The following is a 23,997-nucleotide window of genomic DNA, read 5'->3' as shown; positions in this document are numbered from 1 at the left end:
GAGTCTGAACTTTACAAAATTCGACAGAAAAACTTCCTGCTATAAGGACAGAGCCTTTTCCCAAACCTTATTTTGTAGCTCGCATGAACAGGAACGTGACTCGTCGTTTGCAAAAGTTTTATTTCTCTTGAAATCTTCAGTACAGTCTGTCGTCTGACAGGAATGCATTCGAGAAGACAATTGGCTCAAAACGGTCGCATGAAATCACAGCATGAGTAATTCAATCAAACACTGATAATGAAATATCTTAAACTTCGCCTACTCGACCACTGACACCCATCCCGTTTCACCCTGCGGCCAATGGCCCCGCCCCCTTCTTGAACGCCCAGGTGAGTTCCTGAACTCTGAGCGGGGGGAGGGGGGGGGGGGGGGGCCTTATAGAAAACTGGTGACTGTATCAAAATGCAACAGAAGTAAAGAAGAAGCCCCACCACCCACGCTTATGCCCCACCCTCAGACCTCCACATCCAGACTGACAGAGAAAAAAAAGTCCAGAAGAGACAAAGACAACAGCAGCAATTGTTCGTTAACTGTGTCTCCCCATTACGTTTCCTTTCGTTCAGCTTTGTGCCCGAAGGTGGGGGAGCGACGGCTGAGGAACAGTATTTGACAGTGTTGCTGAGGGTTGTGCTGCCCCCTAATGAAATGTACACGAGCATCTGCAGTATATACAAACACGTGCTGCAAAGATCCTCCGGCAGAGAGGTCTCACTCTGACCGATGGCATGCAGACTGCAGTCACAGTTTTATTTTGGAGGTCAGCTTTTTTAGAGCGTGTTTCTAACAGGAAAAGAGGCTTACAAACACCTTAAAACTACTCAGTTATTTGTCAAACAAGTTTCTTTAATTGGTGATAAAATCCTCCATGTTTTTGTTTTTATACTCAAACAACTGGTAGGATCCTCAGAATTTCAAATAAAAAGTTTTTCTGGTGTTTTACTTTGAAATAGCTGCAATTAAATAAATCACTATTACAGAATCTAGGATTTTAATTTGATAGATCAATATAAAAAGAAAAATGTTCTTATCCATTAAAAATGTGGAAAAAAGCGTGGACTCTTCCTGGTTCTCTTTGCTCTCCTCTGTTCTTTTTAAAAAGGGAATTTATGTATTCATTTTCACTGACTTTAGCGTGTTGGGGGGGTGCTGTGCTCTCTCCCCATCACAGATGCAGGTACAAAAATGAACAGAGATGTGTGATTCATGCTCGTTTTCTGTATGAAAGGTTTTTTTTTTCTTTTTTTAAAAAAGGCACAAATTCTGATATTTCGGCCAAAAGAAATGAAAGATTGGACTTTTCTCTGGATTTGCCACGATGGTTCAAACTGCGAGACCTACAGGACCACAGTCCCAGTCCAGCCCCCCACCCTGTTCATTTGGTGTCCCACTGTCTGCCTCTTACGAGGGCGGAGTTAGTGGCGGCAACCCCTCATCGCTGGGTGTGGCCGTGTCATCGCTTGGCTCCAGGCTGTCCTTCAGACTCACCGTACTGTCTGAGGGGGGAGGGGTGGACTCAGAATGAGGCGGGGTCAGCTCAGAAGAGGGTGGGATCAATTCAGTGAGGGGAGACACTTCCAGGGAGGGTTTCTGGATTCCGTTAGCAGTCGGGGGAGGGTTGGGCTCCATTATTGGCGTGGCAGGCACGGGATCCGAAAGGGCAACGACAGGCTCCGCCCGGCGGGGGGCGGAGTTAGTCACGGGGCTGTCTGTGAGCGACAGAGAAGCTTTCCCCACCAAACGCCACTGCATGATGCTGGTGTCCTTGCCCCCCGTGGAGATGAGGTGGCTGTCGTTGTAGAGGAAGCTGACGTTGGTCACATGACTGCTGTGGGCGCTGTACTTACGGCTGGGGGCCTGCAAACGCACAGATGACCGTTAGCCACAGATGCCGTTTGCAGTTCCAGATTACATCCACACACATTCACATCCCATTCGGCGTGATTTTAACCTTAGCTGGGTGTCATTACCCACTAAATAACCGCCGTCGTGGCGTCAAGTTCTGTGTACTCGCCATCAGTGTGTTGTTGTAAATGTTCATTGCCTCATACAGACACAAACAGGTGCTCTGATGTGTGCGAGTGCGCTTGCTGCTGCATTACCTTGAAGGTGGAGCACGGGTAGGCGAACAGGTGAACTTTACAGAAGTCATCCGCCAGAGCAATCACCTTCCTGTTGTGAGATCTCACCAGAGCATTGATGTCGGTGCCGTCTGAGCCTTCGGGCCAAACGCCTGCAACAGAACAGTGTTACTGCACAGAGTCCACACAGGCCGCAGTAAACCTCACGCCGATGTGTACTGACCAAACACGTGATATCCCAGGACACACGTGTACGTGGCCCAGTCGATGTCTTTGCAGTCGGATCGGTTCCGAATCAGTTTACAGCCGTTTGGAACGTCCCCTTGAACAAAGATCTGTTACCACACAGTACCATAAAGTACCCTAAAGTACTACACAGCACTTCAGCTTGAAGGTACTGCGATAAACTGTACTTACAGTAGAGGATCTCGTAGTCCCCAGAGTTGGACATGATGAAGTTGTTGTCAGGTGACCAGTCCAGGTGTGTGATGTAACTGGAATGTCCCTGAGGAAACATTAAAGTAACTGATGATCAAAACATCTTCAACAAGATCATCTCCATCTCTGAGTTTAGAACTACTGGGTTCTTTGACTGTTAAACTGAGCGTTCCCATTTCTACAGAAGGAACCGGTACAAACACTTACCGAGCACTTCAAATATCGGCTGTACTTGTGTCCTCGCTCCAGCACGTTGTAGAGGTAAATAAAGTTATCGTGAGATCCGACGGCAAGCATGGTGCCATCTGCAGAGGACACAGGGGCATGCTGGGAATTACAGTTCTCTCCAACACAGACTTAACGGCACACCGCCGGCCTGACTTTACGCACCTACGGAGTAACGCATCACTGACAGCTGCTCGTTCCCATCAGTGTGGATCCCCACCAGGTCTGTAGTCTCAGCGTCCAGAACAAACCACCTGGAAGATCAGGAGTAAAATTAGAACATCAGGGGGAAAGAAAAAACATCAAGACAACAGAACCTCAGGATATCCATACGCAGATCATTTTGAATATCAGGACAACTGACTGATCCAGACAAAAGAAATAAGAATTTTACAGTTAGAGCACCAGGAGGTCAGGTGAAACATCAAGACAGAACACTGGGAGGAGTTTTGGAAGATTTGGAGGATATTGGAACATCAGGACAGTTTGAACATTGGGGAAAATATCTGTCAGGATAACAGGACACTAGCATGTTTCAGGTGGACAGCATTATAAAGAATGTATGGTCAGATATAGGGATATTAGTGATCAATATTGCGATGACGATAGAACTTGCGATACATGAACAAATAGCAAAATAACCAAAAACAAATTCATTTCACTGTAACAGTTTAATTTAAATAGGAGTCAACATGACTTCTATTACACTCCAAATGACCCACATCTACATAGAAGGCGAACATCTAACATAAAAGCTCTCCTTCTAATTGGTCAATGATGTAAAGGAGTCCATCCGATTGGTCAAATGCATAAAGGGATTTATTTGATTCGCAAAATACTGCCATAAGATTGTTTTAGCAAGTTTAAGATTACCATCTATCACAATTTTTGCCAACTTTTGGGATTTACGTGTTGCACAGCTTGATATGGTGATAACGATTCATTTGTGATTTATTGTGCAGACCTAGTCCGATGTATATAAATATATGCATGTGTATTCAACACCCTTACTGACCTCCCGGAATGGGTTCCTATGGCAACCACAGCTCCACTGGGATGAAAGTCTGCACAGTGTCCATGTTCCTGAAGAAGAGGAGGAGGAGAAGCTTAATCTACCAGTCAACTATTCGTTACTACTAAAACAGCTGTCCATAGACCCTGTTCTCCACACCGGCAGCGAGCGACTCCACTGCAGCTTGTGGTTCGTGGAATCCCAGAGGCAGACCAACCGGTCCTGAGCACACGTCAGGAACAACTCCTTGGAAGGGTGAGACGCCAAACCCCACAGCTCGTCGGTATGTCCCTAAATGCACCACAAAGAGGACCTGAATTCATTCAAAGGCACAAAGTGGACCTTGCCGAGGGGGCCGTATGCTAGCCCCTCATGTGGCGTAACAAAGTTAAGATAATCTCGTAGAGTCTTACCTGCACCTCCACCTGAAAGCCATCATTAAAGGTTCCTCTCAGGAGGAAGTTGCGGGACGTTCCAACCAGGAACTCTTCCCCCTTTCCCTCAGCTATTGCCCTGATGGTTCCATACTGATCCGGAACCTGCAGAGAAACGCAGACGGCTCAGTTCCTTCATTTCAGAGACTTGAGGGTTATGATGGGTGACTTCCTGGCACTTTTGGGGGGCAAACAGGGACCCGAGTGGTACCTCAATGTCCCGCTCTGCTCGCAGTTCGTGGTCCCATAAGATGATTTTCCGGTCTTTGCCTCCACCGGTCAGCAGGGAGCCGCTCCTCATCTCACACATGCAGAAAACACTTCCCTCATGAGCCGCCACCTGCCGACTGATCTGTAAGGCTGTAAGGACACACAGACACAAAACGGGGCATTTATGAAATGGAACTTATTTAGTTGTGAATATGGAGGGCAGCCAATGAGGTCAAAGGTGAGGCAGCATTTAAAGACCCTCTACGTCACATGGGGGCACTAAAAGCACAAGATACTTGATTAAGAACAGTGATGTATAACTTTGACCAAAAATGTCAGCATTACTTTAACATTTCACTGAATCTCTTTTCTTGGTTGCTAGGACAAACAAACCTTGGAATAGACTATTTTGTCACATTTTTGTTTTACTGTCACTAGAATCAACTCACCATAAAGTTTTGTTTTGTACGGTATTTCTCTTGAAAACTGTCTCACAATAGGTGGCATTATTGTAACACTGGGAGAAATGAGGGCATAATTCAGTCATTTACTGCCAGCTCCCTCCCTTTTCAATAAGGGGGAGTCCCATCCACTGGCCCTCCCATGGCTTGCGGGTCAGCGTTTATAATTTTTGGGGGGACAACGATTTGTTTCATATAATTTGTGGTTAACGATACGATTCATAGTTATATTACATATTGGTTCATTTTGAACAATCCGATTCCTTTCGATTCACTGACCTAAAATAGATCCAGGACATTCTCTACAAAAAATGAAACCAGTATGCCTCAGAGATAAATACCTGGGTTCTGAATAGTGCAGGTGAACTTTTACAGATGCCTTTTAGTAATTAAATATGTGTAAAAACAAACAAATAAGCAAGAATGAATGTCAAATTCATTCACATTTCAGTTTCCTAAAGTTCACTTTGGTTTTTCCACATTAAAATACTCCAATGGGAACATTAGAACATTCTAGCACACTGTATGGTCACATGTCTCTGCTAAATTCATGATGCAGTCGGCCGTTTTTATGTTAAAGTAAAATAAACCTATCATGTCTTAATCCAAATAGTATTTTCCAATATAATTAATTTATTTTATTTTAAAACAATTTAATAATGTTATAGCCAATTCAATTAAAAACTTGCCAGAGACAGATCGATCTGGTTGGATCGTAGGAATAAAAATCCATTCATGGTTACTCCCCTAGTAGAAAGCAGAGCAAACTGAGCTGGAAAACGGCCCGGGTTGATCTCGAGTACCTGCCCTGGTTTAAATAAACTGGGAGTGGGAAGTGGAAACTAAATGAACATAATACTGTCAGCTGAGAGTGAAAAACACAGAAATCTGCTGCTCTTTTCTTTCTACAACCAGTTGCATCTTTCTCTCCCTGCAGCTAAAAGTTTTAGGTTTTATAATCTACTTGTGTTCCATTTACCTCAATCAAGCTTTTTAATGTTCCATTTCATTTTGTTTTCTGTTTAGCTGTTTTTATTGTTTTCTAAAAAAAAGAAAAAGTAAAATCCTATTTGTGTTAAGAAGTAAAATCAAAAAACAGTTTTCACTAATCACTAAACGTTTAAAAAAACATTTAAATCTTGGCCGCACTTCCCTTCAGACCTGTTCAACAAGCTTTTGGTGGACCTTGGCCAAACCCTACGGCAACTTCTGTTCACAAAAGTGATCCAGTCAGCCTGCGAGTGTGAACCTGATCAGCTGAAAGTACTGGTTAGTTTGCCTTAAGGACAGGAACACATCAGACGAGCTGAAAACCTGCCCCGACGCCAAAGTGAGACGTGATCTGTTCGGACCCATTCAAGTTTTAGAGACGTTTGTCCTGCAGCGATTTGTTTTCGCAGAAATGGGGAACTTTACAGCAAACAAATAGATCCGTGTGCGTCTTTGCTTTCCTCGTCTGAGCTGGAATGGTGCTCTCTATAGTTTCTGCTCTACAGAAACTATATCCCAGACAACAACACGTTTTTTTTTATTTTGGCTAAAAACTGCATAATCAATTAAAAGACAACTGGGAACCCTTTTTTCAATAGATCAAAAATGATCAGAGTGGGAATTTAACACAAAAGAAACGCAAAAGCCAGGCTGTAGAGTCAGCACAACCAAGACACAAGCATTTAAACCGCCATGTCCCAGCCTTCTCCTCTCAACTGGTAAAGGTGCATAAAAACAACCAAGATGACACATTGTGCCGCCAAACGTGTCTGGGGCTGGTGCATGATGTTATCCCCAGTGCAAACTATCCCAGGCTCAACCATCAAGTTCACCATCAGATAGAATTCTAAGAATAAAGACGTTTTTGAGTCCCTTGCAATCAGTACATCGGTAAATGGTGTCATACATTTTTAGCAAATTATTTATCCACTTGAGGCCAAAACTTAGTGAGACATTTTTGCACTTTTCTCTCTTGTTTAAACTCTCCAAGTTCAAACCTTTTTACAAAAATAAGTCCAGTATTAAAAAATGAAAACAAAGATCTGTTCGCGATGTAAATGTAACTCTGGCAAGCCAAACGCTTTCTGTACAGAAGACACAGCACAGGAGAGATTGATTGACCAGGTCAACAGCCAATCAGGATGCAAAACACAATGCACAGTTTTTTGTAAAAACAAAATAAAGCAAAGTCTAGCTGAATAAAAAAATGAAACAGGGAGACTGTAATACAGTGAGGGGCCACGATACCAACATTCATACAAGGACAAATGCTGTTCATCTGCTTTCTTTTCAGCTGAATGTGCATTTAAAAATTAGATAAGTCAGTAATTAAAGATAACTTCCTTAACTAAGGCAGTTAAACGTCAAGAAATGACTGGTGGATAGCAGGAAGGTTTTACATGAGATCCTCACCTCTGGGTCCCTTTGCAGGAGGGGCGTCAGCAGAGTTGCGGGTCCAAACCAGGAGGTATCCTCCAGAATCTCCCGTCAAGATGTCTCCATTCCTCAGGAATGCCAGACACTGAACAAACTTTGGCTTCTCGTATTTCTGCAGGAACAATAAGAAAAGATTGGACTGAAGCAAGACCAGGACCAACACTGGATCCCAGACACAGAATGGTTCACACTGTTAGACCAGAAACACAGACGTGGACTTCACATATGAAACCGTTTCTGAACAGAGTAGGAGGTTCTGCGTTGTTCCTCTGCATCTGTTTTGAGTAGGGTTGTGCCGATGGACGATATCATCGTCCATCGTGATGGGTGACTGACATCCCGATGGAGAGACCACCATCGTGATGCCACGCCCCCGCCACGTTGCGCGTCGACACCATAAGCCGCGGTTACATGTACAAAATATCTTGATGGGATCAATGGTCGGATTAGTATCCAACCGTGTAGATGGGCCCAGAAAAATGTTTTCAGAATATAAAAACGTTCACTTAAGGCCTGTTCACACCGGGACGAATTTCGCCGGCGATTTTCGCCGACGTTTAACGCCTCGTGACTAAACAAAGGGCACCAACGAGAGTGTGCACACCGACGCGAAAAAACGCCAGGCGTTAAAGCGTCAAAAAAAAAAAAACGCCTCGGGTTCGTTTTTTTTTTTCGACGCGTCGCGTCGAAATCTACTCGACCAATGAGAATGGCGCTTTTGCTCACGTGTCTGGAGCTTCTGAAGTTACAGTAAAACACAACTTGGGGGCGCTCAAACACAAAACTGCCTTGCTGAGCACACATACCAGCGAAGAAGATAGACGCCAAGTAGCGTCTACACACAGCCGCGAAGCAATAATGACGGACATTCTAAAATATCCCCGAACCAAGCACCAGTTGGAGCTACTGGTGCTTGAAATATTCATGTTTTCTTTGTTTGATTCTGACAAGCGTGTAAATACTTGCTCTCTTCTTCTGAGTGAAAAGCGACTTTAAGAAGCGTAAAGTTGCGCAGCGCCACCTTGTGTACAGGAGTATTTCTGTTTTACATTAAGCGCCATCTAATGTCAGGGAATGAAATTGCATGTTCACTCCACTCATCGTCAGCGAAAATCGCCTGGGTGTGAACACAAAAAACGTGGCGAAAAACGCTGGCGAATAACGCCTGGCGAATATTCGTCCCGGTGTGTACGGGCCTTAAGGTCACAATTTCGGTCGGAATAAATCATTCGCACATGCGCAGTATTCGCACATGCGCAGTTTGAAAACCGGAAGAGGATACAACTTCCGCCGAGCGGCTTTTTTTCCAAACTTTATTGAAGGTAACAAATCAATACAAAACGATAACAGCGGCGAGCAGCTATATACATTGACATGTCAGCTCGGTAAAATACGAGACGATCTTCTAAACGTGCTTTTAATAATGTTACGGTTATTATGAAACACCTGTTCGCTCATCATTTGAATTTTAATCCGTGTGGTCAGTGCTTTTTCTGAACGAAGCCAGGATTAGCAGTATGCTAACACGGGCTAACAACATTAGCTTTGGGTGGCGCTGCACGTAAACGTGTAAGAATAACATCAGCCTTTATTTAGTCGGGACACGACTGGAAACACAAATCCGCGTGATTGTTTGAATGTTTTCTAAGGACTGAGCGACATTTCTGCTTTGAAGCTCAAACCGCTGTGTGTCTGCTGACGATCCGAACTGTGCTCAGACACACGTTTAGACCCGGTTCTGAGTTCGGTAGCTAGTACCCCTAGAGCTGCGGGACGGATCGCAGTCTTAAATCTCCCACACATACCGCTCATGTACCCCCCCCCTCCCATCAAACATAAAGCTGTAAATCCGCCCTCCGCCGGTCCACTTCGCTAGTTAAGTGCGGGAGCGGACCACTTCTTTTCTATTTTGCTTGTTACTTTTTCTGTTAGTCACTTCCCTCAGTTTATACTGGATCATTGCGGATTAACCATTAGTTGGGAAATAAAATGAAAAAAGCAAAATAACGAATAGCAGTTATATAAGAACGAAAAATGTAAAATTACCCCCCCCCCCCCCCCCCCCCCCCCCAGACGATGTCATCGTCCATCCCGATGGTTGACAGCAAACATCGTCAACGGCCAAATTAGGGGACATCGCCCAACCCTAGTTTTGAGCCTCAGCAGCCGATCACAGAAAATAAACTTTTACACTTTTTGCACTCCAGCAGAACCGAGAGGGTAATTTTGAGCAAGAGAACCAGCAACCGATTGTTCTGTGCTGTACCCATTGTCAAGGCAACAAACCCTCGACTGCTTCCAAGTCGCTTCATCTGGAGCTGCATGCAGAGTGTGAGACACAACCACTCCAGGGACAAGGCAAAGACAGAGACTGACTTTAGTCACATTTTAGTACTTTAGAAGAAGCCTTCCAGTTCACACTGCCTCTCATTCTGCACTGAAACACCGGCAGGACCTCAGCAGGTCCGTCAAACTCCAAAGGCCTCCACACAAAAAGGTTGCAGAAAGCAATGGAGGCTCCTGCTTTTCAGCAGAACATCAGTGTTTGTTCTATAACAACATCACAGGTTCAGTCTTTCCTGATCACACCAGAACATGTTCATCATAGGTCACGACAAAAAACCGCTCGTTCTAAAGCATAGACGCTCCTCCTGAAAACTTTATGTTGGTGCATCGTTTCCATAGAAACACAAAGATGCAACTCACCCCAAAGATCCCCTGTTTCCGGACAAGAGAGTTTCCGTTCCAGGTCCAGAAGAAGATGTGCGACTTTCCGCAGGTGACGATGGCGTTTGGGTCAGTGGGGTGAAACTCCACTGCCAGGACCACCTCATTGGTGGTCTGTTAGAACCACACACAGCAGTTAGAGCTCTGGGAACATTCCACAAAAGCTTTGACAGCTAGCTGGGACAAAGATGCTCACCTTGATCTCTGCGATCTTGGACTTCTTCTGCCAATCCCAAACAGTCAGCATGTGGTCGTTGCAGTCATCAATCACGCTCAGGTGCTGACCCGAGTCCTGCGGCACGACAAGAACCTTGTGACTGACTGAGCAGCCATACAAATGTCAGTGCGCTTCCCATGATGCTTTGAGCCCATACTCACAGCTTTGGAGAAAGCCAGAGAGCCAACGCCTCGCTCGAACGTTCCCAAGCCGATAACCTGCAGAGTGGAGAGACTGACACTGTCCCAGACCCGGACATGAGGCTGCAGTGCCTGCAGGGAGAGGAACCGGTCCCATCAGAAGTCCTGCTGTCGACTCAGGAACCGAGCCGCTGGTTTTCAGAACAGGCTGAAATTTTATCAACCCAATTTCTGCTTTTCCTTTTTTTAGAATTGACATTTTTTTCCTAGACTCTGGTCTAACTCTGGAGGTTCTTCAACTGTTGCCAACTAGTTGCTGCTTCTTCATAACTTCACGATTCCTTTCCAGGTTGATAACTTACACTCAATGACTACCTTCAAACAATTAAAAAAAAAAATTTAGAACAAAAAAAATAAAAATTAAAACAAATCGTCAAAAAGACTAAAATTCCAAACAAATTTCCATCAGTCATAGCTTCACACACTTACCCGTCCATCTTTGTCCACTCCAGCAATTTGCCCCGTGGCAATGCGGATCTTGTCGGGATGAATGGCCAGACTGTGGAAACAGAAACGTCAGTTTCTCGCAGCAGCAGCAGCTAGCAGGAGCACAACGCCGAGTCACACGTTTCTCACCACTTCACGCAATCAGTGTGTCCGAGGTAATGTCTCTGAGTCCGCTCCTCGTAGTTGAACAGAACCACAACCGATGCCACAAAGTAAACTATTTCGCCAGTTGGAAGGAGGTAGATATTTGCTCTGCAGTCTCTGCCACGGTAACCGTACCTGAAGACAGTTAAGGAAAACCTGCACCAAGACCAGAACTCAAAACAGGGTCTGCACTTTTGAGTGAGGTTGGTGGTTATCCTGACCTCTCAAAAGTTGGTCAAAAAGCCCTGAATGCACTCAGCTAAAAGACACCATCGGTGGGACTGCAGACAGTGGTCAATCCACGTCACTCTGACTGTTGTCAATCAGACTAGGGCTTAAGATTCTGCCAAGATTCACCAGAAAAACAGAAGTTCTGTCTGATTTCCGAAAAATCGTCCAGAAGATCGTTTCAACTCTGTGCCATCGCTGCTAAATATGTATTTGTGATTAATGTTAGCTAGGTTAATAAATGTATGACCGATGTGTACCAATAAACGTCATCTGTGATTAGCCTATTGTTTCCCTTTCATCAATGCTGGGACGATGCTTCCTACTACATTTGCTGCAGTGAGATGATCCTATGTGGCATTTTGAAAAGAAGTCATGTGAAACCCTGTTATAAACTACCTCATATTTAGAAAAAAGACGTAGTTTGGCCAAAAAAACATAACAATAGTTTACTTATATTTACTACAATAGTAACAATGTTGCATTTTTCTAAAGATGACTTTGTGGCTCCTATCAGGTTATAGTCGACCCAAATGGTTCTTTAAGTGTTGGAAGTTCCAAACCCCTAGTTTAGACAAACAAAATGTAGAGAATACTTCTGACTATAAAAATAAAAACAACCACAACACTCTGCAGAATCAAGGATACACCCATTCCAGCTTAAGTCTCTCAGGAGGAAGTTCAGTTCGGACATCGTCATAGTTCAACACATCTGACGGGATGAACATCGTGATTGGTCTGCCACGCATGAACATCTTTATGTGATTCCCCTCTGAAAGAGACAAGTCACAAATGTTGGACCACTGCTGAAAGCCAGACTCCCCTGAAACACAACTTTGATTTTGAACCAGATCTAATCTGAAATATATTTATAAACAAATCTCTTTCAAAGACTTGGCCAATTTCATTAAGGTAAATAAAAGAAACATTTTTAAAAACAGTTGGAGATCACTGGATTGCAAGACAGAGTCAAAGACAGGTGAGGAACAGGTGAAAGATGTGTGGAACATGTGAGGAACATGTGGGATGGATGAGGGAAAAGTGTGAGTCAGGTGTGGGATACATGAAGGACAGGAGATGGACGTATGCGGGACAGGAGTGAAACCTGAGGAGTGTGGGACTGATAAAAGAGGCAAATTTGGAACAGGTGTGGGAAATATATGCGACAGATGAGGAATATGGCAGGGATACGTGAGGAGCATGTGTGGGACAAGTGCGGGAAAGATAAGGGAAATGTTTGAGAATGGACTGGGACAGGTCTGGGAGAAGTTAGAGACAAATGAGGGAAAGGTTCAGGAATGATAAGCAAGAGGAGACAGATGCGGAAAATATTTTTTTTTTTTTTTAAAAGCATGGAGCAGATTGGGGCGATTGTTGGACAAATGAAAGACAGATGAGGCACAGAGGGAGAGATATTGGTATGTCAGGGCTGGGTGGGGGATAGATGGAGGAAAAGTGTGGGACATGTGTAGGGATGGTTTGGGACACGTGAGGGGCAGATGTGGGAGGGGTGTGACAGACAGAACCATGTGGGCCAGGTAAGGAACAGGTGTCAGGTAAGTTTAAGAGGAGTGGGACTAAGGACAGGCAGTTATGGGGTAAAGGAGAGACCGGCTAAAAAGCTCTTTTTATAGAGGAAGCAGGTTTGATCGTTTTGTTTTCAGACGTTTTAGGTAAAATGGCTATTGGGGAATCCTACAGTTTTTATTATTTCTGTTCTTGCAGCAACACACCAAGTCTCTGACTTGGCCTCTGTGATGTCAAATATTAGAACATTGTCCTTTAAGCCAACCTTTTTCAGGCCAATTTTCACAGACCGGCCCGTACGAGGCTTACGTGGTCGTCCAGTGTTTGTTTTTTCAAAAGCCTACAGTTTCTATTAACTTATGTGGGTAAAGTTTATCTTCATCTTCTGTCAAATATCTGCAGCTGCTTTAAACGTTTTTTGAACTCTAGATTGCGGGTAGTAACCATTAAAATGCTATAAATCGATTTTTATATGTCTGACAGATAAAAACAAAATACAGTCAATAAATATAATAAACGTGAATCCACTGTTCAAGCAACTTTATTGGCAGCATCCTTGCAACATTAGGCAGTCGGTTGCTGAATGTTGTGCTTCATTATTATGGTGTGTGGCAGCAAATGTCACAATAAATCCATATCTGGAGTAAAGACTCCTGGTTTTCGTCTGTTCATTTGCAGATTTCTTTTATTTTTAAGTCGAAGGTTCCTCTTCTGTTTCCTCGTTGGCTTTATTCTGCAAAAAGAAACTTTCCAAATACGTTTGTTTTCTCTTAACTTTGCAAGTTTGGGAGGTTTAATTTAGCGGTCGGCGCAGCCGCTGTAAGAATGTAGTGGATGGATTTTTGACACATGACCAAGCAGCTTGACATGCGACAAGAAGCGGGAAGTGGTGGAGAGAATCCAGCAGTTTTCCCACATAAACCTCTGTCAAAATCTATTATAAATAAAACGAGAAAAAAAAGGCAGGGTTTTTTTTCTCTCCGTCTGCGGTCAACTGTCCCACAACTAGTTAGGATAAGGGTTGGTGACCACGGGTTTAGGTTCTCCTTCTGGTTCAGACCAAAAGCTGATTTCAGCTTCAGAAAAGTTCTGTGTTTGGAACATTTGAGCATCTGAAGAACTTTTACTAAGGAATCACAAAAGTTGGTCGCTTAATGCAAGTAACTAGCGCGTACAGGCCTGACCCTGAGCATGTTTGATAAATTACTACTTTCATTGACAGTCTGACCATCAAAAACAAAGAAAATAGGAGGAAAAGAGAACAAGTGAGGAGCAGAAAAAGAACGTCTTTGAAAGGACTTGTGATTGTCCAATCAGATGGTCGGGATTGCCTGGACTGTATGAGCATTTTGAACAAGAACAAGAGTGAATGGTAGGGTGGAGTCACAGACAGGTGTGGCTTCACCTGAGCAGCTTGAAGGATAGAGAGCAGGTGGTTGAGCGAGGCTGACAATGCAAAGCAGAGATACAGAGAGAGAGAGGTGATTGTTTCAGATCAGAAAAGGGAAGCTGCTGTGGTCATGTTAGCTCGCTCATGTGACTTACCTGCCTGGCTGTTTTTCTCTCGAGTGGACATTTTGGATGCTATGAAACAAAGACATTGTCACTCACACACCAAAACATGAAGAAACGATGATTATGATGATGGTGATGATGATGGTAACAATGATGAGCGGTGAAGGATAAAGGCCGCACTGAGCTTACCTGCACTCACCACTGGCTCTTTATGTCTAAAAGAAGAAGAAAAAAAACACAGACACCCGTTACTCTGACGGTTTAACCGCCACTGTTGTCATGACAGCAATGATGCTTATTGGTTAAATGACTTTTGGATTTTAATTGGCCTTTAGGTCAAATGTTTGTGTGTAAACAAAGGTTATCAAGATAGCCTAAAAAGGTTTAGAAAACAAAATAAAGTTACCAAGTCAAAAATTAAAGTTAACAAGAGCAGATTAAAAATAAAGCAAACTTTGGACTAAGATATAAAAAATATGAAGAGAGTTTGGATGAACAAAGTGAATAAATAAAATTGTTTTTGCATCAGATCCAGGTGCTTCGGAAAAACGGCCTCGCCTGAGCTCGTTTTCTAGAGCAGTGTTTTTCAACCTTTTCTGAGCCACGGCACACTTTAACCTTAAAAAAAATCCCGCGGCACACCAGCATCAGAAAATTAAAAAAAAAAAGGAGAAACTCATAGTCTGTATTGATCTACTTTCCCTCCACAATCTCACATGCATTTTTGAGATAATTGTTGCAGAAAAAGCTGGAAACTTCAGCTGTTTTTTCTAAAAGATTCAATAAAAGTTAAGTTAGAAGATTTAAAAACAGTTTGTGTGTTCGTTAGTTTCAAGACGTTTAACAACAGATCTCCTTGTGCGCTGTCACTCTCACAACCCAATGCATCATGGGAGATGTAGTGCATAAAACGGCCGGAGATCGCTTTTCGGAGCTTCATTGATGTGTTCACTTGTTCCACGGTCTGATACCGGACTCTGTGGAAAGCTACACCGACGACGAGCTTTAGCTGCTATTTTTGTTAGAACTGAGCGACTTTACGAGCTAAATCGGGACAAGGAAGTGAAGACTTTAACCACTTCTGATTGGTCAGACTGATGACATGTGATTAAGCCCCCCAAGAATGATTGGTGGAGACAGTTGAAGGGACGGGACTTTTCCAAAATACAGCCGAAGGTGCAGCTGAATCGCGGTACCGTCATTCTTATCAAAATGTCTTTAATAAAATAAAATAAACGCAAAGAAAAAGTATTTTACGATCTTTTATATTCCTTTTTTTTTTTTTTTTTTTTTTTTTTTTTTTTTTTAACTTGTCCTGTCCAACAGCTAGGCAAACAGATGAGAGCTGAGGGCCTCTTGTGTTGGACATATTTTATTTTAACAAGAGGGGTTATTCATCTTCAGACAAACCAAAGGTATGTCTGAATAAACCCCTTTTGTAATTGAGGCCAAACTTTATTAATTTCAAACATGTTTGAAAATCTTTGGTGTTGGACCGGACGGAAAAGGAAAGAGGGGAAGAAGAGAGAGGGACGTTAGAGAGAGGGGGGGGTAGGAGGGTGATAATAGGAGGGGAAGGGGGGTAAGACCATGAAGCAGCATAGAGCAGGCAGGTTTACTGGTTGTTTATCGTTACGGTACGGTTCAAATGTAGTACAAAAAGGGCGGGGCCTGTTCACACACACTCAAATATTATCAACACACCTGCTAGCCGCAAAAATGTCCACATGTCAACATGCACACAAAACAGATAGTGTTCACGAACGCATACCTATGCCTTTAAACCAACTAGTGTGAAATCTTTCATTCAATCATGCAAACTATTAGTGCAAAGGTGAGCTAACACCTGTGCTCAGGTGAGTGTTTATGTTCTTCTAAAATGGATGGTGGAATGTGAAAAGAAGGAGGAGGAGCGCCCAGCCACCCCCACACCCATACCCCCGCCGCAGCAGCAGCGGCAGCCGGAGCCCCCCCAACGCCACACGGGAACAGGCAGGGAACAACCGCCCCCCGGGCGACCAAGACCGCCACCCAGGCCAGGGCCAGCAGGACCGCCGCGAGGCCCCCAGAGCCAGAGAGCAGGGAGGCGCAGAGGGAAAGAGAGCGCCGCCCCAGCCCAGCCAGGAAAGCAGCCCCCCGCCGCGCCGGAAGAGCCCAACGCAGGGCCCCACCGGAGAGGGACGCCCACAGCCCCAGACGAGCACCCCACCACCACCCAGGAGTTCCGGGCATCCCCCCGCCCCGACCCCAGGTACGAGCCAGGACCCCCCAAGGGAGACCCGCTCCGCACTCCAGGCAGCCACCCACCCGGCCCACGGTTGGTCCAGGTAGGAGCAAGGCAGGGGCCCGCCGCCCCCGCCCTGATCTTTTATATTCCTAACTACTCAGTGTTTTATCACGGCCTGTTTGGATGAACAGAGAGCTGAAATCCTGGAGATGGAAAATGTTTTTAGATCAGTGAATGAGGACAATTTCCCACGGCACACTTGACCATCTCCCACGGCACACTAGTGTGCCGCGGCACACTGGTTGAAAAACACTGGTGTAGAGGTAACAAGTTTTTTGGTCTTGCAAAGACAAAAGAGTAGTTTAGGCTGTATCTGATTGACAACATTAGCAGAATTCAATTTTCCTGAGTTTGACCACATCCAAAGTAATCTATGACAGAGTGTGATGCCTGTCACCATAGATTATCTGTGCATCGCTGTGTGTGGCTTTGTTGCTTTTTATGTGTTGTTAAAATAAAGAGCAGCGTCTTTTTCTCACTTGTGGGAAGTGAGCATAAATGAGATGAGTTGGTAGCTTCATGTCTCCTGATATCATTTTATGGCTACTTGTGGTGTGGATGCTTGTCTACATCAGCTAGGACTTCTGCTCTGAGGCGGTTATCACACAATAAGCTCATTAATCAGCGATGTTTTTCTACTCATCTCCAAATAAGTGCATTTAAAACCCAAATCATGACGACAAGATATTAAGTCATTATTTTGGGAGAACAAATGAGGATTTTGTTCTGTTATCTCCAGATAAACGAGCTGCTCTACCTCAGCTTTCCCAGGGTTCCTTGCAGAACTTTCATTAAGGAGAACAGAGAACGGCCTCAAGGAGTTAAATCTTCAGAAACTATTGTATTTTTCCGAGTATACATTTTTTTTTGTTTTACATTGTTTGCTCATGGGTGCAACTTATACTCAGGAACGACTTTAATGTCGTTTTAAAATAAATAAGTATTAGCTTGACAGTAAAATTACAGAAAAACTTGACACAGGAAGTTTAAGAAATGTAGTTTAAGAACACATTTATAGACCAGCAGACGCAAATTTGACGCATCAATCGCGTTTGGCATTACTCTGGGCTTGGCAGGATGGTTCAGAAGCATCGCGCTTTTGCCCCAAAGGTGCAACTTTTACTCCAGCGCCAAACTATACATGATTTTTTCTTCTTCTTTAGTATTAATTTCTTTGGTGCTGCGACTTATACTCCTCAGGAAAATATAGGAATAAAAATGTACCAATCTTTTCAGCAAAAAGAAAACGTAAAAAAAAAAACGCATGGAGTTCAAGACTGCTGCCCACATCAGCAAACCATCTCTCCTCCATCTTACTTGTCGGCGTTCTTCACAGCTTTGGCCAACAGCTTGGAGGTGGACGCAGCCTTCACCAGTTTGCTCCGGTTGTCCTCTGAGGAGTCCCATGTGGTGCTCTGAGAGCGCTCCATTCCTGAAGACCGCTTCACACTAGGACCCCTGAGCACACGAACACACACGGAGAATTAGCTTCACCGCAGCACCGCGAGGAGGAGGAGCCTCTAAGCTGCACCTGCATAGACCTCTGAGTCTTCTCTTCTGGAAGAGGAATTCAGAATTCCTAAACTCTGCTGAACAAAACAGAAGAACAGACTTTTACTCTCAAAAGTCTTTGTTTAAGTGTCTTTTAAAGGTTCTGCAGGTTTAGCTCAGAAAAGATGCTTCCTCCTTCAAAAACCCTATGAAAAGAGCTGCAGTCTGGAAAACATCAAAAGACCGGCTGGAAGAGAAGGAGCAGAGAAAGTCAAAGAGGAGGGACGCTCCAACGGGAAAGCAGGGGAAAGTTTCTATTAGTAGCCATCATCGAATGCAAGCAGCTCTGAAGTTGGTTTGGCAGAGCAATAGGAAGCGTAAAGACACAAAAAGTTGGCAAGGCCCTGAAACTTTGAGGCAAAAGACACCTAGATCTGGTTTCAGAAGCCTTTTTCACACGTGGGGCAGAAAATTAAAGGGGGGGTAAAGAACCTGCTCCAAATACACTTTATCATAGACCTCATCCAAAAGAGCACAAAGTATTTTGGAGCAACCGAAGATCGTTGCTTACATTAACGGTAAGTAAAGGTCTCCTCTAATTGGATTCATGTCTGTCTGATTACATGTGTTTAAAGTTCATATGTATTCTGCCTTAAACCTTTTAAAACCAGAATTTTAGATCCAGTGTTAATGATCCTTTAGTTTCTGTAACTCTTTGACCTTTTACGCAATTAACGGAATTCCAATTAAATCTGAAGCAGACCAGAAAAACCAAAGGTTTTTGTTGATATGCAAGATTTTAACGTAAAGTGTTGCATATCGGCGCAAAACTGTGTGGTTTGACAATAAAAAGTTATTACAAATATTTGCTCAAACACTGCTCTACTGTTTAATAAAACTGTTGTTGATAAAAACAGATTCAGTTATCAGTTTGTTTTATTGCAACCAAAATCTTTGTTTATTAAAATGCTTTTTTTGTTAGAAACTTTTCTGGAGTCAGGAGCAGACCCCCCCCCCCTGCTGCTGAACACACGTGAAAACGGCTTTGCTTCCTGTTCTGGCTCCCTCCCCGCCCACACTGGTCCCTGTCCAGATCAGGTGACTCCAGCGTGGGCGGAGCACAGCAGGACCTCAGGTGTTTAGAGGCAGGGTTAGTAGCAGCATCAGCAGGAAGTGAGGTCAGATGTGGCTGACAGGCAAAAACCTTTTAGGTGTTGTGTGGCCTTTGCTGCTGTCTGAGGTATGGGCTGGTCTCGGGGAGTTCTGGGGTGAGGAAGGACTGGGGGAGGACTCCTGAGGGTGGGGAGCCACCTCGTGCTCCTGGATCTCCTCCATCTGAGACAGCTGACTGCTGAGTTCCTTCTTCCTGTCTGATCCACTGTGAACAGAACCGGTACCATGAGAGACTGGTTCTACAGAGTCTTCATGCCTGAACCAGACCAGTAACGGGCTCTTGGGCTGATGGCTGGATGACTCGTCTGCTTGTAGACTGGTGCCTGAGCAACACGTGAGACCATGTGACCAAACCTACATGTGGGCTGGGTTACATTGACGCTGCGAACTCTGTGGATCTGAAACTGAGCAAAAACTCACCAAAGCACAGACCTTCACATCAGACACCTGAAACCTACATAGACTCCGCCCACCAATCACATCTGCCTTTACCTCTTAGCAGCTGATGAAACTGTGTCCTTCCTGGTGACAGAGGCAGAGTCCCTCTTCCGTCCAGGTGTGCCTCCATTGGTGATGCAGGACAAGGAGTAAGCTTCGCGGAGAGGACCTCCACCTGCAGGGTGATGCAGTCAGCACTGCAACAAGCCCAGAATCAGACGTCGTTGGTGGAACTCACTTACCTTTCCCCCTCTGTTGCTTCATTGTTGCGGCGGTGGCAGAATCCTCGGAGGCAGCGAGACGACGAAGGACGTCAGCCAGAGCGGCCTTCATCACCATCAGCTCGTCCTCCTGCTGCTGCACACGCAGCTCCAGCGCAGACAGACGGTCGTTGACGTCTGAGACGCTGGCAGCAGACATGCTGTCATCTGCAGACACAGATCAGGTTTGTCAGTGCAAACAGTAGTGGTAAAAAAGACAAAAAAACTGAATCTGATACATGAAGCAGGATGCTCTAAAGATCCATTAACCCTTATGTGGTGTTCGGGTCTGTGGGACCCGTTTTCATTTTTTATCAAAAGAAAAATGATACAATTAATTAATTTTTCAAACTCAGACTCACTGGCCTTGGCTCATTTTCTGTGAAGAACCGATATCAGAATACATGTTTAATGACCACACACCGTATACCCCCCCAACACATTTCTATTACATATAAGATGTTCGGGTCCACTGGACCCGGGGCTAATAGAAGTGTCGAAATTGATGTTTTATGTACCTACACTCTGTCCTCCACCTGTCTGGGCCTGCTGTGTGTGTGTGGGTGTGTGTGTGGGGGGGGGGGGGGTGTGTGTGTGTGTGTGTGTGACCAGTGAGAAAGAGAGAGAGAGAGAGAGTGGCAGAGAGAGAAAGATTCACTGTAAATGTGAGTTCTGTTTCTGCACCTGCGGTTCCCGCACATGGTTGCAACATTGTTAGAATAATTCAAGCATTTCTTGCGGGAATCTTTAATATCTCCCTCTTTATCTGCTACAAATTGGAGGCGGGACACTATAAATATAGCTTCGCCAGTGTGGTTTCTTATCAGAACTGATCAAAATGGCCAAAAGACTTTCTGCGCAGAGGGCCCTGGAATTGATTTTAGAAGAGAGACGTTTTTGATGATGATGTAGAGGGAGACGATTCAGAAGAGGAGGTTTCAGAATTAGAGGATCACATTTCTGAAAATTCAGTCTGACAGTGACTCTGAAGAAGATGATTAGATTGGGGCTGCCGTGGAGCAGCGGTAGGGCGGTCGGCCCATGATCGTAAGATTGCAAGTTCAATTCCCGCCTTGCATGCCCATGAGTCGAAGTGTCCTTGGGCAAGACACTGAACCCCACCTTGCCTCTGGTGGTAGGCGGGCGCCTGTGCTTGGCAGCGGAGCCACCACCAGTGTCTGAATGTGTGAGTGAATGTGTGTGTGACTGGGTGAATGGGTCTGTGACTGTAAAGCGCTTTGTCCTTGTTGGAAGAAAGGCGCTATATAAATATACGCAATTTACCATTTACCATTTGATTGAGCATCAGCCAGTTCCAAAACGAAGCCATCAGCACCCAGCCACAGGACCAGGCCGTCAGCAGCCAGGACCATGTGTTGTATAGGCTAGTGGCTAGAAGGCCATGTGTTCAATGGGGCTGATGTGTTGTCTTGACTAATAGGTTTACTCTATGAGTTCAGCTTGTGTTGTGCAGCTGAATGGATTCAGTTTCTGTGTTCAAATAAATAAAAGTCATTAGTTTTGAAAACCCTTGCTTCACTTGAAAATTTGTTTCCACTCATATCTTGATTTTAATTGATTTTCTTTATCACGTTTTAAATAATGAGTTATGAATGTGATCTAAAAAAGGTAAAGGGCAAATATTAACCAAATATACTGATTGTAATTGGATGAGGTAAACATCTGTCGAGTATTTTAACATCAAAGTGTTTGATTGTGAGGCATTAAAAACCACAACATGCAACGGGTCCACCAGACCCACGAACACTGGCTGAGTAACAACAATATGAACACCACACAAGGGTTAAACAAAGCTAACATTTCAGCAGGAAGACGAGACAAACGACGGAAAAAAACCAGCAGGATTTTCTATCAGAAGGAAGGAGTCTCCATTTCTAGCCAAAACCTAAAAACCTGTCGCTTTCTAAGACAGTTTCTGCAGTGGCAGTCATTTATTAGAAGTTCACTTCTAAGATGTGGGCGGGAATGTTTAAATCTGCTTTTGCTACCTTACAGCCCCTCACACCTCACATCACCAGAGCAAAAACATCCTGGAGCAATCCAGACATACAATTTTGAGCCGGATACCAGCTAAGGTGAAGAAAATAAAGACGTACATGGATCTGTTTGTCTACAAGCGGATGCATCCGAATGAAGCGGAGCTGGGAACTAGTAGATTCTACGTCACAGTTACAGACTTTTTTGTCTGCTCCCGGTTCACAACTATTTGAAAAGAGAAATACTCAGGATGCAATTTTAAGATTAATTTCATTTAAATATGTTGTCCATCACGAGAAAAAATACCACAAGAACATGTTAAAAATCTCAAAAAATAAATCAGAGGGGGGACATCAGTGACGTGGAGTCAATAAGGATGAATAAAAATTATGGAAATGTGAGATAGTTATGTTTTTAGAGGCTGAGCAACCGATTTCAGATCTTTTTCCTCTGACAGATCTGCATACAGGTTTTGTTCTGAACATCAAACATCAAATCCATGTCAAACTTTTTTTTTATCTGTGAAAGACGCCTCTGAACTAATTTACTCTGATCGTTGCGATGATATCAACGTGAAATAAAACGGGAGTTTTGAGAAATCCTGTAGACTCTCTCAGGTGGGAAGAGAAGAGCCTAAATAAAAGTTTTCTATTTATTTTTATACCAATAATTTCTTCTTTTTTTGGGGGGGGGGGGGGGGGGGGGGTCGCTCACACACACCAATAATGAACCGATGACCTTTCCCCTAGCCCCCTGTGGGGGTCGTTGCTGTGGGGATGGTCCTGATGTGGAGGGTTTCTACAGTGACGGGTTTGTGGTCAGATGGGGAATTGCTTCTGGTGTGCACGACCACACGTCCGATTATACCTCTCCGTGTTTTTGTCCCACATTCGTTCAGAAACCGGAAGTAGGAATGTGAGTTTGTTTGTGCGGGGTGGAGGTGTGTGCGCCGTGCGAGTTTTCTTGTGCTAATTTTCATTTGTTTAAAAAGCCCTATATTCATTTGATAAATGTCTCAACCTGAACAGCTTTCTGTTGTGCATTGTGTCAAAATATTTGAATAAAGTTTGATTTGAAGGACAGACCAGTTAACGACGGAAACCAGCAGGAGGGAAAAGTCAACAACAGGAAACTAAAAAAACGGCGGGGAAATTTTTGAACAAATAAACAAATGAAATCGGCAGGAAATGATTCTTCACCAGGTTTCGTAAAACTGAAAATGAAAACCCAGACGTGACCTCAGTGTTTGAAGGTCCCGAAAGTTACGGGTCACTGCCGGACCTAAGCCTGCAAGAGGGTCCGAACTAGATGAACGGCTCGTGCGCACCATTAGCGAAAACAACACGTATACATTTCTACTCTTTGATTCTTTGTACAAGACTAAGCTATTTAGAACTATTCGGGTTCTAATGGGTGCTTTTGGACCGTCAGATAGTCGCGTGCCCCCCTCCCCATCTGTTTAAGACTATGTTGGTTTTGTGGCCCCGCGACTGCCGGAGGGGCGGTGCGGTTTTTTCGATGAAAACAGCAGTGACACGTGTAAAGCCCCCCGAGGCGCGTGCGGGTTCCACGGGTTTTACGCCTTGCATGCAGGCAACACGGGGGCCTGGGGGAAAGAGCTGCGGCGGAACTCACCTAGGCTGCCGGTGAATCCGTCCATTTTGCTGCGGAAACGCGGGAGTCCGGGCTGGAGGCCTGCGGGAGGCGGAGCGCACACTGCGGGCCTCCCTCGGAGTTTTCCACAGCAGAGGGAAGAAACCAACTGAACCGAGCAGAGTTTGGTCTGTTCCTGCCGCCGTAGTCGCCCGTGTTAAACCTCAAATCCGCCGCAACGCAGCGAGCTGAAGAGAACGCCGCTCCGGTGGTCCACGAGCCGAGACGGGAGCGAGCCGCGAGCACGACGCTGTTGCACGGTTCCGACTCCGCCTGCTGGGGAGCGCGCTTCCTGAAGAGGAGGAGGCGGCTCGGGTTTCAGTCGAGGAAACCTACAACAGCAAAAAACCATTACAGTCAATGCAATAACCCAATCACAACTTTTTAATTTTTGGAGAAAATCTTCA

At 44.6% G+C, this 23,997-nt stretch overlaps 1 protein-coding gene across 3 annotated transcripts; it reads right to left on the bottom strand.

The window, feature by feature from the left end:
- Positions 1–100: 100 nt before the first annotated feature.
- eml4 (echinoderm microtubule associated protein like 4) lies at positions 101–23,862 on the bottom strand. 3 transcript variants are annotated; one of them, XM_011484244.3, is made up of 24 exons: positions 23,573–23,861; positions 19,922–20,107; positions 19,734–19,854; positions 19,273–19,446; positions 17,895–18,035; positions 14,480–14,505; positions 14,321–14,359; positions 11,897–12,020; positions 11,006–11,155; positions 10,859–10,928; positions 10,391–10,501; positions 10,209–10,304; positions 9,992–10,126; positions 7,262–7,397; positions 4,399–4,547; positions 4,167–4,292; positions 3,913–4,044; positions 3,757–3,824; positions 2,907–2,995; positions 2,724–2,821; positions 2,496–2,583; positions 2,302–2,400; positions 2,100–2,230; positions 101–1,854 (listed from the first exon to the last, which is right to left on the bottom strand). In XM_011484244.3, the coding sequence occupies exons 1-24, from the start codon at positions 23,595–23,597 to the stop codon at positions 1,399–1,401; spliced, it is 2,970 nt and encodes a 989-aa protein (XP_011482546.1). In that variant the 5' UTR covers positions 23,598–23,861; the 3' UTR covers positions 101–1,398. The 3 variants fall into 3 exon arrangements, with proteins under 3 accessions (XP_011482546.1, XP_020565058.1, XP_020565059.1); XM_020709399.2 differs by lacking the exon at positions 14,321–14,359 and having other exon boundaries at positions 23,573–23,862; XM_020709400.2 differs by lacking the exon at positions 19,273–19,446.
- Positions 23,863–23,997: the final 135 nt, after the last annotated feature.

The sequence above is a fragment of the Oryzias latipes genome, chromosome 15 (genome assembly GCF_002234675.1).
Source record: "Oryzias latipes chromosome 15, ASM223467v1".
NCBI classification, from domain to species: domain Eukaryota; kingdom Metazoa; phylum Chordata; class Actinopteri; order Beloniformes; family Adrianichthyidae; genus Oryzias; species Oryzias latipes.
The sequence above is the reverse complement of the archived record's forward strand: the minus strand, read 5'-3'. Positions and strand labels throughout refer to the sequence as shown.